The sequence below is a fragment of the Dendrobates tinctorius genome, unplaced genomic scaffold (assembly GCF_039654945.1).
Source record: "Dendrobates tinctorius isolate UK_male_01 unplaced genomic scaffold, ASM3965494v1 ptg000060l, whole genome shotgun sequence".
Taxonomy (NCBI): domain Eukaryota; kingdom Metazoa; phylum Chordata; class Amphibia; order Anura; family Dendrobatidae; genus Dendrobates; species Dendrobates tinctorius.
In genome coordinates, this window is record NW_027361728.1 from 6,860,422 (window position 1) to 6,873,977 (window position 13,556).

The 13,556-nt window shown below is 45.0% G+C and overlaps 1 protein-coding gene across 3 annotated transcripts in view; it reads right to left on the reverse strand.

Moving 5' to 3' along the window:
- The window catches only part of LOC141092481 (probable cation-transporting ATPase 13A4), a 401,167-nt gene that overhangs the window by 293,251 nt on the left and 94,360 nt on the right, over positions 1-13,556 (reverse strand). For 2 of the 3 annotated variants that reach the window (XM_073578653.1, XM_073578651.1), the window contains exon 1: positions 257-408. The exons of the other annotated variant lie outside the window; for it this stretch is intronic. In XM_073578653.1, coding sequence (XP_073434754.1) covers positions 257-316 — 60 coding nt within the window. In that variant the 5' untranslated portion in view covers positions 317-408. Of the gene's footprint in view, positions 1-256; positions 409-13,556 lie in introns of those variants that run through there. 3 annotated transcript variants of the gene reach the window in all.

Here is a 13,556-nt window from a genome sequence, read left to right on the forward strand (position 1 = left end):
TGCGGTCCAATAATGTGTCTGCAACAGAAGCTTCTTGCTGCTTTGGAGGTAGAAATGGGCCCCCCTTACTTCTTGAGCCCCTGTGCAGCTGCCCAGGTTGCACCAATGGTATTTCCGCACCTGTTTATAATACATGACTATGATAATATTCTTAACTTTACTCAACTTTACCCAAGACTCTAGTAAGTAATATCAATAAATTGAAGATTTATGTTATGATACCGTGATCATGTTTCCATATTGCATGTCACCTTACCATTTCATTCTCCTCGCCCGGGTTCAGCAGGGCACGTGTACCTGTCTTCTTGGCATCCATCTCTTGTGTCTTCTGCAGAACTAGGACACCAGGAGCTTCAGTATGTGCACAGCTGTCTCTCAGGGCTCAGAGTGGATGTCTTCAGTAGCTCCTACTCTTTTAACATAGCTTCTAAGAACACACCCTTCATTAAATCCTTTCCACTAAATCACCAATAGGCTTTGGTGCTGCACTTCACTCTATTGTATTCTTACAGAAGTGTTTCCGTCAGACAGGAGTGAGCTGAAACTATTCATACACTGGTTCTGTGTAATGCTGATTTGAATTTTAATACAACAGTTTACAGAAATAATTGGTTCAGAGAAGAAAATTACAGCACAACGCAGGAATCGAACAGTGTTCAAATAAAAATGTCTTAGAGGGGCTTTACATTTTCTCTCCAATTTCTCCCCAGTTCAACTTTTAAAAAAATGTCCTTCATTTTCAGTGGCTCAACAAGTGTCCAATGGGCAAAAAAAAAATTTTGGTCTAACTATTAATGACACTTCCATTATTGAATCTATGCCTATAAACACATGGAAGCAGATGCCAAATTAATTTTAAAAAAGTACAAAAATCTTTATTAAACACTTAATTACACACAATTTTAAAATTCAATGGGTGAACACAAAATGGATCTGCAAGTACAGGGGTAGTTATACCAAAATTTATGAGCTGACAATTAACTTCCCTTAGGTTAGTTGAACTCTAATCAATTCAATTAAGGAAAGGAAAAATCCACACAAATTTTGTCTATTTATTACAATAAAAGTACATACAGTTAGCGCTTATAAAATTTGACGTATAGGGATAAGTAAGGGGTTTTCCAACTAATAGTAAGTTCTTGTATAATTAGACAAGTTTGATTGGTTAATTCAAGTAGTTTTAGGCCTAAATAGTAGTAGCTAAAAGGATTTATTGATAGTTAGTCAGCCGATAGTGCATATCTATTCATTTACCAAACGTCAAGGTATACCCATATCACAGCAGTCCCTAACCAATGTATTTAAAAAACTGACCATGTGTATATTACCTATGAGCAAGATTCAGAAAGGTAATGTCCAATGTGGACACGCTGTGGAAGACGGCTTATATGTCCATGGCCCACAAGGGAGGAGTGGAGACCTCCCTAATCTTGCAAAAACAAGAACAAGAAACCAATTGAATATAAACACATGGGCCATGCACACAGTGAACAAGTCTGTAGGACAATGTTCACAACATCAAAAGACTGAAACACAGAAAAACACAGTATAACAAACGTATAAAAATACTATCTTGTAAAAAAGGGTTATAGGAAGTTTTGCCCTCAGCAGTTCGCCCCCAACAGTTCGGCCCCAGGTACATTTCGACCCCAGGTACATTTTGCCCCTATTATTTCGCCCCCAGGAAGATTCTCCCATGCACATTTCGCCCCCACACATTTCACTCCCAGCATTTCGCCCCTAGATGTTTCACCACCGGATGTTTCGCCTACAGCATTTTGTCCCTGGATGTGTCGCCATGTGATGTTTTGCCCCTAGCATTTTGACCCCAGATATTTCACCCTCAGCTTTTGGGGTCAACATGCAGGGAACAAAACATCTAGGGCTGAACATACCTGGGGGTAAAATATACAGTACCCCAATTGCTGGGGATTCCTGTGGCCTCCTTTTCAGCAGCTCACCCAGTGTCTCTTCTGGCTGGCCTTAAAGGAGTACTATCACCCTAGAACACAAAAAAACTGACATACTTACCTGTCACAGCTGCAGCTCCTTGGGTCCCAGAAAGCAGTCTAGCGGTTCCCTGTAACGCCTTCTCCTGCTTCTGGCTGTTTTTTCATCTTGCCTGAATCATTGATCCATGAAGCATGATGAATGCCGCAGCAGTGAGGCCGAATGTCCCTGGCCACTCACTGACATGATGTCACTCCTGCCCTGTTCATCAGTCAATCCAGGGGGCAGGATCCTCTCCTGTCGCCAAGACACTGCTGTGCATGAGCAGTGCCGCGATGAGATCAGGCAGAAGAGGATGCTGGGAAGGAGAGAACTCGTGGTGGCCTCCGGATCCAGCATGGTGACCGGCAGCCCACACAGCCAGGAGAAGATCAGGCAAAGATGAGCAGAAGACCTCTAGGTAAGTACCAGGAGGGGAAGATCGGCAGCATGCTTACCGCAACATGATTGGTGAAAGCATGCTGCCTTATTTTGCTGTTCATCATGAGAATACCCCTTTAATGCAGGCTATGTATGGAAGCAGGGGGACTGTTGACTGACTACAGCATTAATCCCACGAACCATCTCTGCAGAACTGAGATATTGGCTTTGCTGAACTAAACTGGTGGTTATCCAGCTTCTACAGAACCTCTTTATCAGGTCTTCAGAAGGGAGGTTTTGGGACTAGCCCTCACAGAACACACTGCCAGTATACCAAAGAATGGAGCTGCAGATAAAAGTGGTATTCTCACTTCAGGATCCCTTTTTCTATTGATGCCCATTTCCTCAGATTAGGCCAAGAATAGGGTCCAGTTGTATTCTGCATTGAACCAGCTGTTTATCAGCAGCTTTCAGCACCAACGACAAGGACAAGTGACTGGAAGCTGCAGCCATAGCTCTCCATGACTTCAGTGAGATCCAGGGAAGATGTGACAGCGCATGGTAAAGAGTTGATTCACCATGACATGCCTTATACAGGGGCATGCACTGCTCTGTGCAGAGAAATGCATGTTCTGGACTGGACTCGATTGTGTGCATCTGGTCTTTCAGTAACAAACGGCCCTTTGGGGACAAACATTAAATTGGTGTGGCCCTTGGTGAATATGAGTTTGTCACCCTGATTTAAGACAAGTGACCATCATTTTACTGTCATGTACTAGTGATGTTACACTTAATGGCTTCTTTTTGTCATCCATTACATATCATACTGTATCTAGTGATGAGCAAACCTGATCTGGAAAGTTCAGGGTTCGTATCGAACATTGCCTGCTCGGGTTCAACCACACCGACCCCAAACAGGCAATGTTTGGAGTTTGCTCAGCAGAAAATAAAAGTTGCTTCTCTCCCCTTTGCTGAGGTCCTGACCTGTGTGGGGAGTCTTCTTGATCAAGGGAATCCCTAGCTAGGAATCCTGAAAGGGATTCCCTCGGGTACGATGACATATTCACACAATGTGGAAGTGCATGGAAGAGGACTGGAGGACCCTCCGCGTCTGCCGGTACCTCAGCAAAGGCGTAAGTAGCAATATATATATTTTCTTTTTACTATCTGTTCAGTGATGAGGATGTGGTGGACAGATCCTCCACTCCTCTGAGTCTCCATACCCATTGAGTTCAATGGAGATGTTAGTTTGGGGGTGCTGTACCCGAACTCGGATTTTCTTGTGTGTTTGGGACGGAACTGCCCAAACTGAACTTTGGCAGGTTCACTTCTCACTAATCATATTTTGGGTCTAAGAAGTATAAATGTGATCAAGTTACATTTTTTTTTTAATTCCAAAACTTTGAGTTTTCTAGATAAGTAACTTTACAAACAGACAGAAAAATATTAACAATTGTTCAAACCAACCAACATTGCAGAACAATATATTTAGAGCGTAACTCTAAAAAAAACAAAAAACTTTTGATATGTTATAGTACCTGTGGCACTGATCTTTTCCAATGGAGACACCCTTCCAGCAGCTTTAGTTCTTTTTTTTTAAATATAATTTTTTTCTAAATTTTATTTAATTTTGTGTGAAAAGTCCCATCCAAGTTACAGCAGCAGGCTCTATGTGCTGCAGGATTTCAGTGGTTACTAAGGAAGTCGGGCCCCCTTGGTAGCAGAAATTGTGGACAGATTCAGGCTTCCTGTGATACATTTAGGGCTGCTCGTTCACAGCCCTCTGGAAAGTTCCCCTTCCCCCTCCCCTCATGTGTTTTATCTTGGACAAGAGGAGGGCTTCCCCCCTGAGTAAAGCCAGTAAAGGACTGAGCACATGGGGAGTTGGGGAGCTTTACAGGGGGCTGTGAACTAGCAGCCCTGTATACATCATAGGGAGCATGTTGATGCCTCTTTCAGACTTGCTGTTTTCCTGGCGATTACTGCAGCAGTTTAAAACTGCGGCGGTAATCGCCAGGAAGATAGAACATGCTTTAAAACAGAAAATTGCACGGCTTTCTGCTGCACAGTTTTCCCTCAATTTGAGCCCATTGAGCCCATTGACTTGCATTGGGCAAATCAAGTGCTATCTAGTGGTTTTGCCGGCGATTACCGCCGCGGTTTTAAACTGCGGCGATAATCACCGGCAAAACCGCTAGTCTGAAAGAGGCCTGACAGTTGCAAGTCCCGTGTAGCCACGCCCCCTAGAGTCCATCCATAAGAGTTTGCCCTGTTCACACTGGGTGACGTTAACCCACGTGTGACCTTCTGTATACCACTTTATACTTCCGCCATTACTAAGCAGCAGTTTACCACCCCTGCACGGTGGACCCCGGGCTGCGAACGCACCTTACTATTATTTTATTATTTGGTGTGTTCCGCCAGCCCTAATATAGAGCTAAATAGAGATTTTGGTATAGCATTATCTACACAAGAATAGCTGTAGCTCTACAGTAGCTCTACAGTTGTGGACAATCCACAGAGGTTAGGAGACATGTTAATGAATCCTTAAGGTTCATTCACATGCATTAAGCAGACAATCTGCAGCTAATTTATAGGAGAAAGTTCTACACTAAAATTGACATCTAGTGAGACAGATTTGATGCGACAACCTTGTCCTCTGGCTGTGATTGACAATGGCTGGATACCTGCAAATCATGGTTCGTGGACAAGGTTACCACTCTGCTTATGAACATGGCACATCACTGTATCTCAAAGGCAGGACTTCTACTTTGAAGCTTAGCAGAGAATCAGACGGCAACTAAACAAGTGAGGCATAGTAGGAATCAATAGGCCTCACCCTACATTATACTATACTCAAAGTTTCCCTTTAAGGCAAAAAAATCACATAGTATTCTATATCAGCACTTAGTAATAGATAATTTTTCACATTTGTGCAGCATAAACTTTGCAATAATTCTGCATAATGGAAATGTTAAATGCTTACCAGAGTCATGCAGAAGGAACTGCTGCTGGATACCATTAATACTGATCCCCTGGAACTCCTGGGGAATAACAAGTTGATTAAGGGTTTGGGGCAACCTTGGAATATTGCCTAGTTGCCTTGATAATCGTATTGTTCTCTTCAGTGATGCTTTTTTTTGGGAGAAGTGCTACTGTGGCGCCCCTGAGGGTTCAGTCGCCACAGAGGTACTGAACCTCCTTCTGAGGTGTGGTACCCCACCATCCAGGTAAGGTGGAGACACCTGACCACACTCAACACATGCATCCCACACAACATAGTAGTGTAGCAAAGCACCCTTTGGTGGCTCCCTGCTTGGAACACGAAGAGTGCTGGGAGGTGAGTGGAGATTAGTCTGCATCAAAAGAGTGGGAAGAGATTAGGACTAAGTCAGTCTGTGAGAGAAGATCCCCGGAGTGGGATGGATTGAAGGAAGTGCTGCAGCAGACCTCAGTGACCTAGGTCTGCTGGCACTGGAAAGAGATATTCAGAAAGCCTAATTCTCCATCAGAAAGATAGTTTTGTACAAAACGTAAGGAGAAGAAGAGAACTAAGGACTAGGGTTAGAGCAGAACCCTTCCTCAAGTTCTAAGCGCATACCCGGGGTCCGGTCCCCAAGGTTGTATGGATACTAATGGTCCTGCAGCAGACACCGGAGGAATAGAAGTTGTCACCACTTTATTCCCACACAAGACTTGGGGGCACAACAGCAACATGAGTGAGCCGGGACTTAGTAGCAATGAGTCCCCGAAGCAGGCTACAGCTGTCTGCTGTACAAGTAGAGTTCTAAGAACATCAGAAAGGAGGAACTCCAGTGTAACTCAGTACTGTGAGTACTTCAAATAGGCGCTAGAAGGGAGACGTTCAGGAAAGGCACATGTTGGCGGCGTGTTGGAATGGAGTACTTCATCTTGCCTGGAAGTTGGCTGAGGTCCTGATCTGGAAGACAAGGCACAGATGCGGGCACCTGTATGCACGACAGACTGTGAGTAAAGCTTTGGAACTACATGCCCTGGTGTCCTCCACTTATTCCTGTGCCAACACACTCAGCACTACTACATCGCTGTGCCTAACACTGCACCATCTACATCTCTTCACTATCCCTTCATCTACTCTGCCCTGGGACTACAGCCCTACCTGTGGAGGGCCACAACATCATTGCTGCACCACACCATCTGTCCCAGAGGATCTGTTTGCAGCGTCGGCTTAACATCTTTATTGCCGAGCACCACAGGTGGCGTCACGAATCATCCACTCATAAACTTTAATAATTATTCACACACACTTGCAATCCCCCTTTTACAATGGATGCCCAGGGCCACGGACCGGGTCACCGCTACCGTGACAACTCCCATTGAAACCAACGGGCCCGGTAGCGAGTACCCCGCCGCCCTGGGTGAGGGCGATCCACTACAACATTAGAATGGGCTCCTGAAATGACTTCAATCTGTTGTGGTGTCTCCTGTGTTGTCCTTGCCCTGGTGACTGCCTAATTGGGAAGTCAGATTGCTTCTGGTCTTGCTGCTTGTGCTGCGTGGTTGTGGGGATTGGTTATTTTCACCGCTTCACCAGATGCTTTATCGGTCCAAACATGTCCCTTGCAAGTCAACCGTTTTTCACACACCCAGATGGGCATCGTCAGCCGTTCGTTTGGAAAATACATAAATGTAATTCGCATCGACCAACTTCTTCTTCCCACGTTTGGACAGAACTGAATTCATACTTGTAGAAAGTGAATTGCTGTGGAAGCTGACTGATTTTTTTGTGCTAGTACACCTCTCTCTTTGTAGAGATTTTAGTCACTGCTATATTCTGATGTAAAGATGGAATAAAAGCTAGTCTAAAGTAACTTGCAGGACACCTGATATGAAAATTGTTACATATGTAACAAAACTTGCAAAAAAAGCAGGTCAGTGCTGGATCAGGTAAAAGTTCAAAAAATGTTTTGATTTTAGAGTGGTTTACATTCCCCACCTAAATCAGACCTCATTCACAGTACATTTTTTGAATCAGTTTATTTTTTTCGTGTTATGTTTTTGCAACACAAAAACGTTTTAGAAACGTTTTGGAAAATGTCTTGTTAAAATTGCGGGCAAAATGATCTGACACTATAATGCAATCAGTTGTGAGGTTTACAGATGGAAACCGTTGATTTAACATGTCACAAAAGTGCAGCACTCTGTACAGTACTTTTGTGACATGTGGATTGATGACGGATGGGAATTCATGAACCACAAGGACAAACTGGCAAAACATCCAAACACAAAATTCTGGGTGCAAAACAGGGTACAAACATCCGGGGGTAAACTGCCGGGGGCGAAACATCCGGGGGCGAACTGCTAGGGGCGAAACAGCCGGGGGCGAACTGCTGGGGGGATATGTGCTGGGTTGAAATGTGTGGGGGCGAACCATCCTGGGGGCCAAATGCTGGGGACGAAATGTGCGGGGGCGAAATGTACCTGGGGCGAACTGCTGGGGGCAAAACATCCGGGTCGAACTGCTGGGGACGATATGTGCGGGGGCAAACAATCCTGGAGGCCAAATGCTGGGGACGAAGTGTGCTGGGATGAAATGTACCCGGGGCGAACTGCTGGGGGCAAACTGCTGAGCGTGAACTGCTGGGGGCGAAACATCCAAATCCCGTAAAAGATAATATGACAAATCTCCAAAACATAATAAATAGCTTGTTAGTGAGGTAATTACTACACTTCATAGAAGAAACAGTATTGCATAACAGCAGCGACTCCTTATTAGATGCTAACAAAACGGAGGAATAGAGTCTATGCTAATTTACAAAAATATCAAATTTTAATAGTCATAAAAAAGTGACAAAATGTAAATACATGCAGAAAGACAACATTAATTAGATGAGCAGACTATGTGAAAAGAGGGTACATACACAATAAAAGTGACCTCAATACCCTAAAATGTAGCTAAAGTGACCTGCTATCACAATTGGTACATGCGGGACTGGGAAATGCTGCCACTATACTCAAAAATTTGTCCCCGTTACTGTTTTCTCTCTATACGAATGATTGCATCTCTTCAGCAGACTCAGTAAAAATCTTGAAATTTGCCGATGATATGACACTGATTGGTCTCATCAGGGGAAATGCTGAAGACTTGTATCGGAGTGAGGTGGAAAGAATATGTGACTGGTGTAAAGCCAATAATCTTGTACTCAACACTAAAAAAACTGCTGAGATGGTTGTGGATTTTAGGAAAGATCAACATGAGATACTTCCAATCTACATCCATGACAAAGTGGTTCTTAGGGTCACACAGACCAAATTCCTTGGTGTTATCATCTCTCATGATCTCAAATGGGGGAAAAACGTGGACGCTGTTATAAGAAAAGCACAACAGAGGATGTTCTTCCTGAGTCAGCTGAAAAGATATGGTTTGTCTAAGAATCTGCTGATCTTATTCTTTAATGCTGTCATCAGATCTGTGATTTGTTCCTCTCTGATAGTCTGGTATGGGGGAGCCACTGCACATGACAAACTCCGCTTACAAAGGACTTTCAGAACAGCAGAGAGAATTATAGGTTCCCCCCTGCCTAAAATCCAGGATCTTTATGATAAGAGTATTCGATCCCACGCTTTGAAAATTTCATCCGATCCCTCTCACCCGGGACACTCCTCATTCCAACTACTCCATTCAGGACGTCGCTTCAGAGTCCCCAAATGCAGCACCAACCGCCATATGAACAGCTTCTATCCACTCTCTGTTCAACAATTAAATCGTCATGTGTAGACTATATACTGTATCTGTCTTGTTAGATGTTACTTGTTGTATCTGTTGTTATATATTATGTTGCCTCTTTGCCACAAAGAATTCCTTGTATATATGTAATATGTACTTGGCGATAATAAATTTGATTGATTGATTGATTGAAAATCTCACATGAACTTAGATAATCCCAGATGTAACAAACACAATGTTAAATCTGAGTGTTCAGGGCTCTCCCAGGTGTAATCTGAATAAAAGTAATAAGAGTATATTAACCAAAAGTTATCACACATGTTAGGAGAGCACCGGACACTGAGACATTATGTGGAACTGGGATATCACAATTACCTGCGAAAATGCTTGGCAGCACAATTTAAATGGTTAAATCAGCAATAATGCATCATAAATAAATAATTACCCGTCATGCTTCCAAATGTGAGGGCAGGAGAAACGGACCCCGACGTACGTACAGGCATGGGAATCACATCCGCCTTCCTGCAATGTCACGTTATGCTCCACAATGAGGGCGGGGAAGTGACGTCTCTGCACGTACTGTAACTGGCAGAGGATGACTTTGCTGTTCTCACTTCCCGCTCACTTGCAATGACGATTGTGGCTATTATTGGTGGGATTGTGTCTTCCGCCCCCGGAGATTGGTTCTTGTGATTACGTTGGGCGGGAGCAATACTTGTAGGCGGATACACTGACGCCCACCCGCGTCATTGTGTTATGGCAACTCTATTGGCAAATTAGCAAACAAACAGGGTATTTATATGGGAACCTGGGCACACTAAAGCCACGCCCCCTGAGGAAGGTTAACTCATCGAAACGTACATCGGGGTCCGTTTCTCCTGCCCTCACATTTGGAAGCATGACAGGTAATTATTTATTTATGATGCATTATTGCTGATTTAACCATTTAAATTGTGCTGCCAAGCATTTTCGCAGGTAATTGTGATATCCCAGTTCCACATAATGTCTCAATGTCCGGTGCTCTCCTAACATGTGTGATAACTTTTGGTTAATGTACTCTTATTACTTTTATTCAGATTACACCTGGGAGAGCCCTGAACACTCAGATTAAACATTGTGTTGTTACATCTGGGATTATCTAAGTTCATGTGAGATTTTTGAGTATAGTGGCAGCATTTCCTAGTCCCGTATGTACCAATTGTGATAGCAGGTCACTAGAGTTGAGCGAAACGGGTCGAAAAAATTCAAAAGTCACCGACTTTTGGCAAAGTCGGGTTTCATGAAACGAAACCCGACCCTAGGATGAGGTCGGCCACGAGGTCGGCGACTTAAGCGCCAAAGTCGCGTTTCAAAAGTTTGTTTTGCGCTCTTTTTCAGCCAATCAGGATCCACGGACACTGTGGGCAACGTGATGACATAGGCACGGGTCACCACCATCTTTCAGAAGGGCATGCAAATGATTGGCTTGCTTTGGTGGGCGTCACAGGGGGTATAAAAGGGCATGCACGCCGACCGCCATCTTACTTCTGCCGGTCTTAGTATAGGGAGAGGTTGCTGCTGATTCTGTAGGGAGAGCGTTAGGCAGGGAAGAAGACAAAAAAACTGCTTCTGCTGCTAGCGATTTGGCCTGCACAACACACCAGTCACTGTGTGTGCAGTGCAAGGGGAGGCTATATAGTGGTGTATCAGTGGTGTTGGTTGTTGGGCTGCCTTCTAAGGCTTCCTGACATTCCTGCATTGCTGTTTACCCACTGCTCCGCAAACTGCTTTTTTAAAAGCAATCCCAATTTTTTTTTTTTGTCCTGCTGAGAAGAAAAAAAAACTGCTTCTGCTGCTAGCAATTTGGCCTGCACAACACACCAGTCACTGTGTGTGCAGTGCAAGGGGAGGCTATATAGTGGTGTATCAGTGGTGTTGGTTGTTGGACTGCCTTCTAAGGCTTCCTGACATTCCTGCATTGCTGTTTACCCACTGCTCCGCAGACTGCTTTTTTAAAAGCAATCCAATCTCCCTTATCCTCTAGTCACTTTTGTCACAGCTGTGCCATTGAGCCTGTCACATAGCGCTCAGATATTCATTGGGCCTCACACAATCCAAAAGTGTCCAGTGTCCAAAAGTGTGTGCAGAGATTCAAAATCTCCCTTATCCTCTAGTCACTTTGGTCACAGCTGTGCCATCGAGCCTGTCACATAGCGCTCAGATATCAGTGGGCCTCACACAATCCAAAAGTGTCCATCCAGTGTCCAAAAGTGTGTGCAGAGATTCAAAATCTCCCTTATCCTCTAGTCACTTTGGTCACAGCTGTGCCATCGAGCCTGTCACATAGCGCTCAGATATCAGTGGGCCTCACACAATCCAAAAGTGTCCAGTGTCCAAAAGTGTGTGCAGAGATTCAAAATCTCCCTTATCCTCTAGTCACTTTGGTCACAGCTGTGCCATCGAGCCTGTCACATAGCGCTCAGATATCAGTGGGCCTCACACAATCCAAAAGTGTCCATCCTGTGTCCAAAAGTGTGTGCAGAGATTCAAAATCTCCCTTATCCTCTAGTCACTTTGGTCACAGCTGTGCCATCGAGCCTGTCACATAGCGCTCAGATATCAGTGGGCCTCACACAATCCAAAAGTGTCCAGTGTCCACAAGTGTCTGCAGAAATTCAAAATCTCCCCTGTCCTATAGACACCTTGTACCTTGTTTTATATTACTATATAGTTTGTTGGATTTTGTCTACATTTCTACCAAAAATGAGGAAGGCTGGTGGAAGAGGCCGTGGAATTGGGCGGGGGTTGGCAGCTGGTAATGATGGTGTTGGTGGTGGATCTGATGGTAGTGGCAAGAGCAAAATAGGACCGAATGCAGGAGGTGCTACCCTGCGTCATCGTCTGGCTACATAAGGCCTCGAATGCTTAGTTTTCTAGGAATTGACAAACCGCTTTTAAAGGCAGAGCATCAGGAAAAAGTTTTGTCTTACATTGCTGACTCAGCCTCCAGCTCTATCGCCTCCTCTTCTTCAGTTGTAAAAAGTAAAAGCACTGAGTCGTCATTGGAGGCTCATGTTCATGAACCACACCTTTCCTTGTGTCCTTCACCCCAACCAAGATTGAAGGATGACGCAGGCCATACTACTGATTACTCCATAGAGCTGTTTTCACATACCATGCCTGGATTATCAAGTGAAATGGTGAATTACCCAGGCCAAGATGAATCTGACATGGAGTGCACTGATGCACAGCCGCTGATGGATGATTCTGCTGGTACATTCACTCAGAGCACTACATTGTCCTCGCAGTGTACAGAGCCAGATTCGAACCCTGATGAGACTCAGGTGCCCCTTCCCGCACACTATACCACCATACACGGTGACACAGAGGAAGGTGCACATGACATAGAAGAGGAGGTGATGGATGACCCAGTTGTTGACCCAGATTGGCATCCATTGGGGGAAGAGGGTGCTGCTTCCAATAGCTCAGATGAGGAGCATCCACAGCAGACATCGACACCGCAACAGCTGTTATCTGGCAGGCCCGGAGCACTCCAAAGACAGGTTCCAAACATCAAAAGAGTTGCTGGACAGCTTGTCCAGAGGGTCAAAAGATCACAGCGTACTAGGCCGCAAAATGTCTGCCAAAGTAGGAAGAGTGCAGTGTGGCACTTTTTTGACCAAAATCCTCATGATCAGGCCAAGGTTATCTGTAAGAAGTGCGCAAAGACCTTTAGCCAAGGGAAAAATCTGAAAAATTTGAATACCAGTTGCATGCTTAGACATTTAACCAGCATGCACTTGCAAGCGTGGACACAACACCAAACCTCAAGTGCCACATGTGCAACTGATCACAACGAAGGTAGTCAGCAACGCTACATTGTTTCCCCCACTGTAAGCCCAACTGTTAGCACAGCAGCAAATGTTGAGGTGTCGTTGCAAGACCACAGCAGTCAGGGAATCCTACTGTTATATCAACGAAAGACTGATTCTAGGCCATCAGAAAGAACACCAACTCCATCACCATCATCAACCCTCTCTCAGTCCGCCCTGTCCACCGCTACTTCCACCATATGCAGCTCTCAAGTCCAGCTCACCCTCCCAGACACTATGAGTAGGTCAAGAAAGTACTCAGTCTCTCATCCGCATACACTGGGTTTGAACGCCCACATTGCCAAACTAATCTCGTTTGAGATGATGCCCTTTTGGTTGGTGGAAATCACAGCTTTCCGCGAACTCATGGCCTATGCAGTACCACGCTATGACCTACCCAGTCGCCACTTTTTCTCTCGCAAAGCCATCCCAGCCCTCCACCATCATGTGAAAGACCGCATTGTCCGTGCACTCAAGCAGTCAGTGAGCGGAAAGGTGCACCTCACAACTGATGCATGGTCCAGTCGGCATGGCCAGGGCCGTTACGTGTCCATCACTGCGCACTGGGTTAATGTGGTGGATGCAGGGTCCACAGTGGACAGCGGTGGTGGGACAGTGCTGCCTTGCCC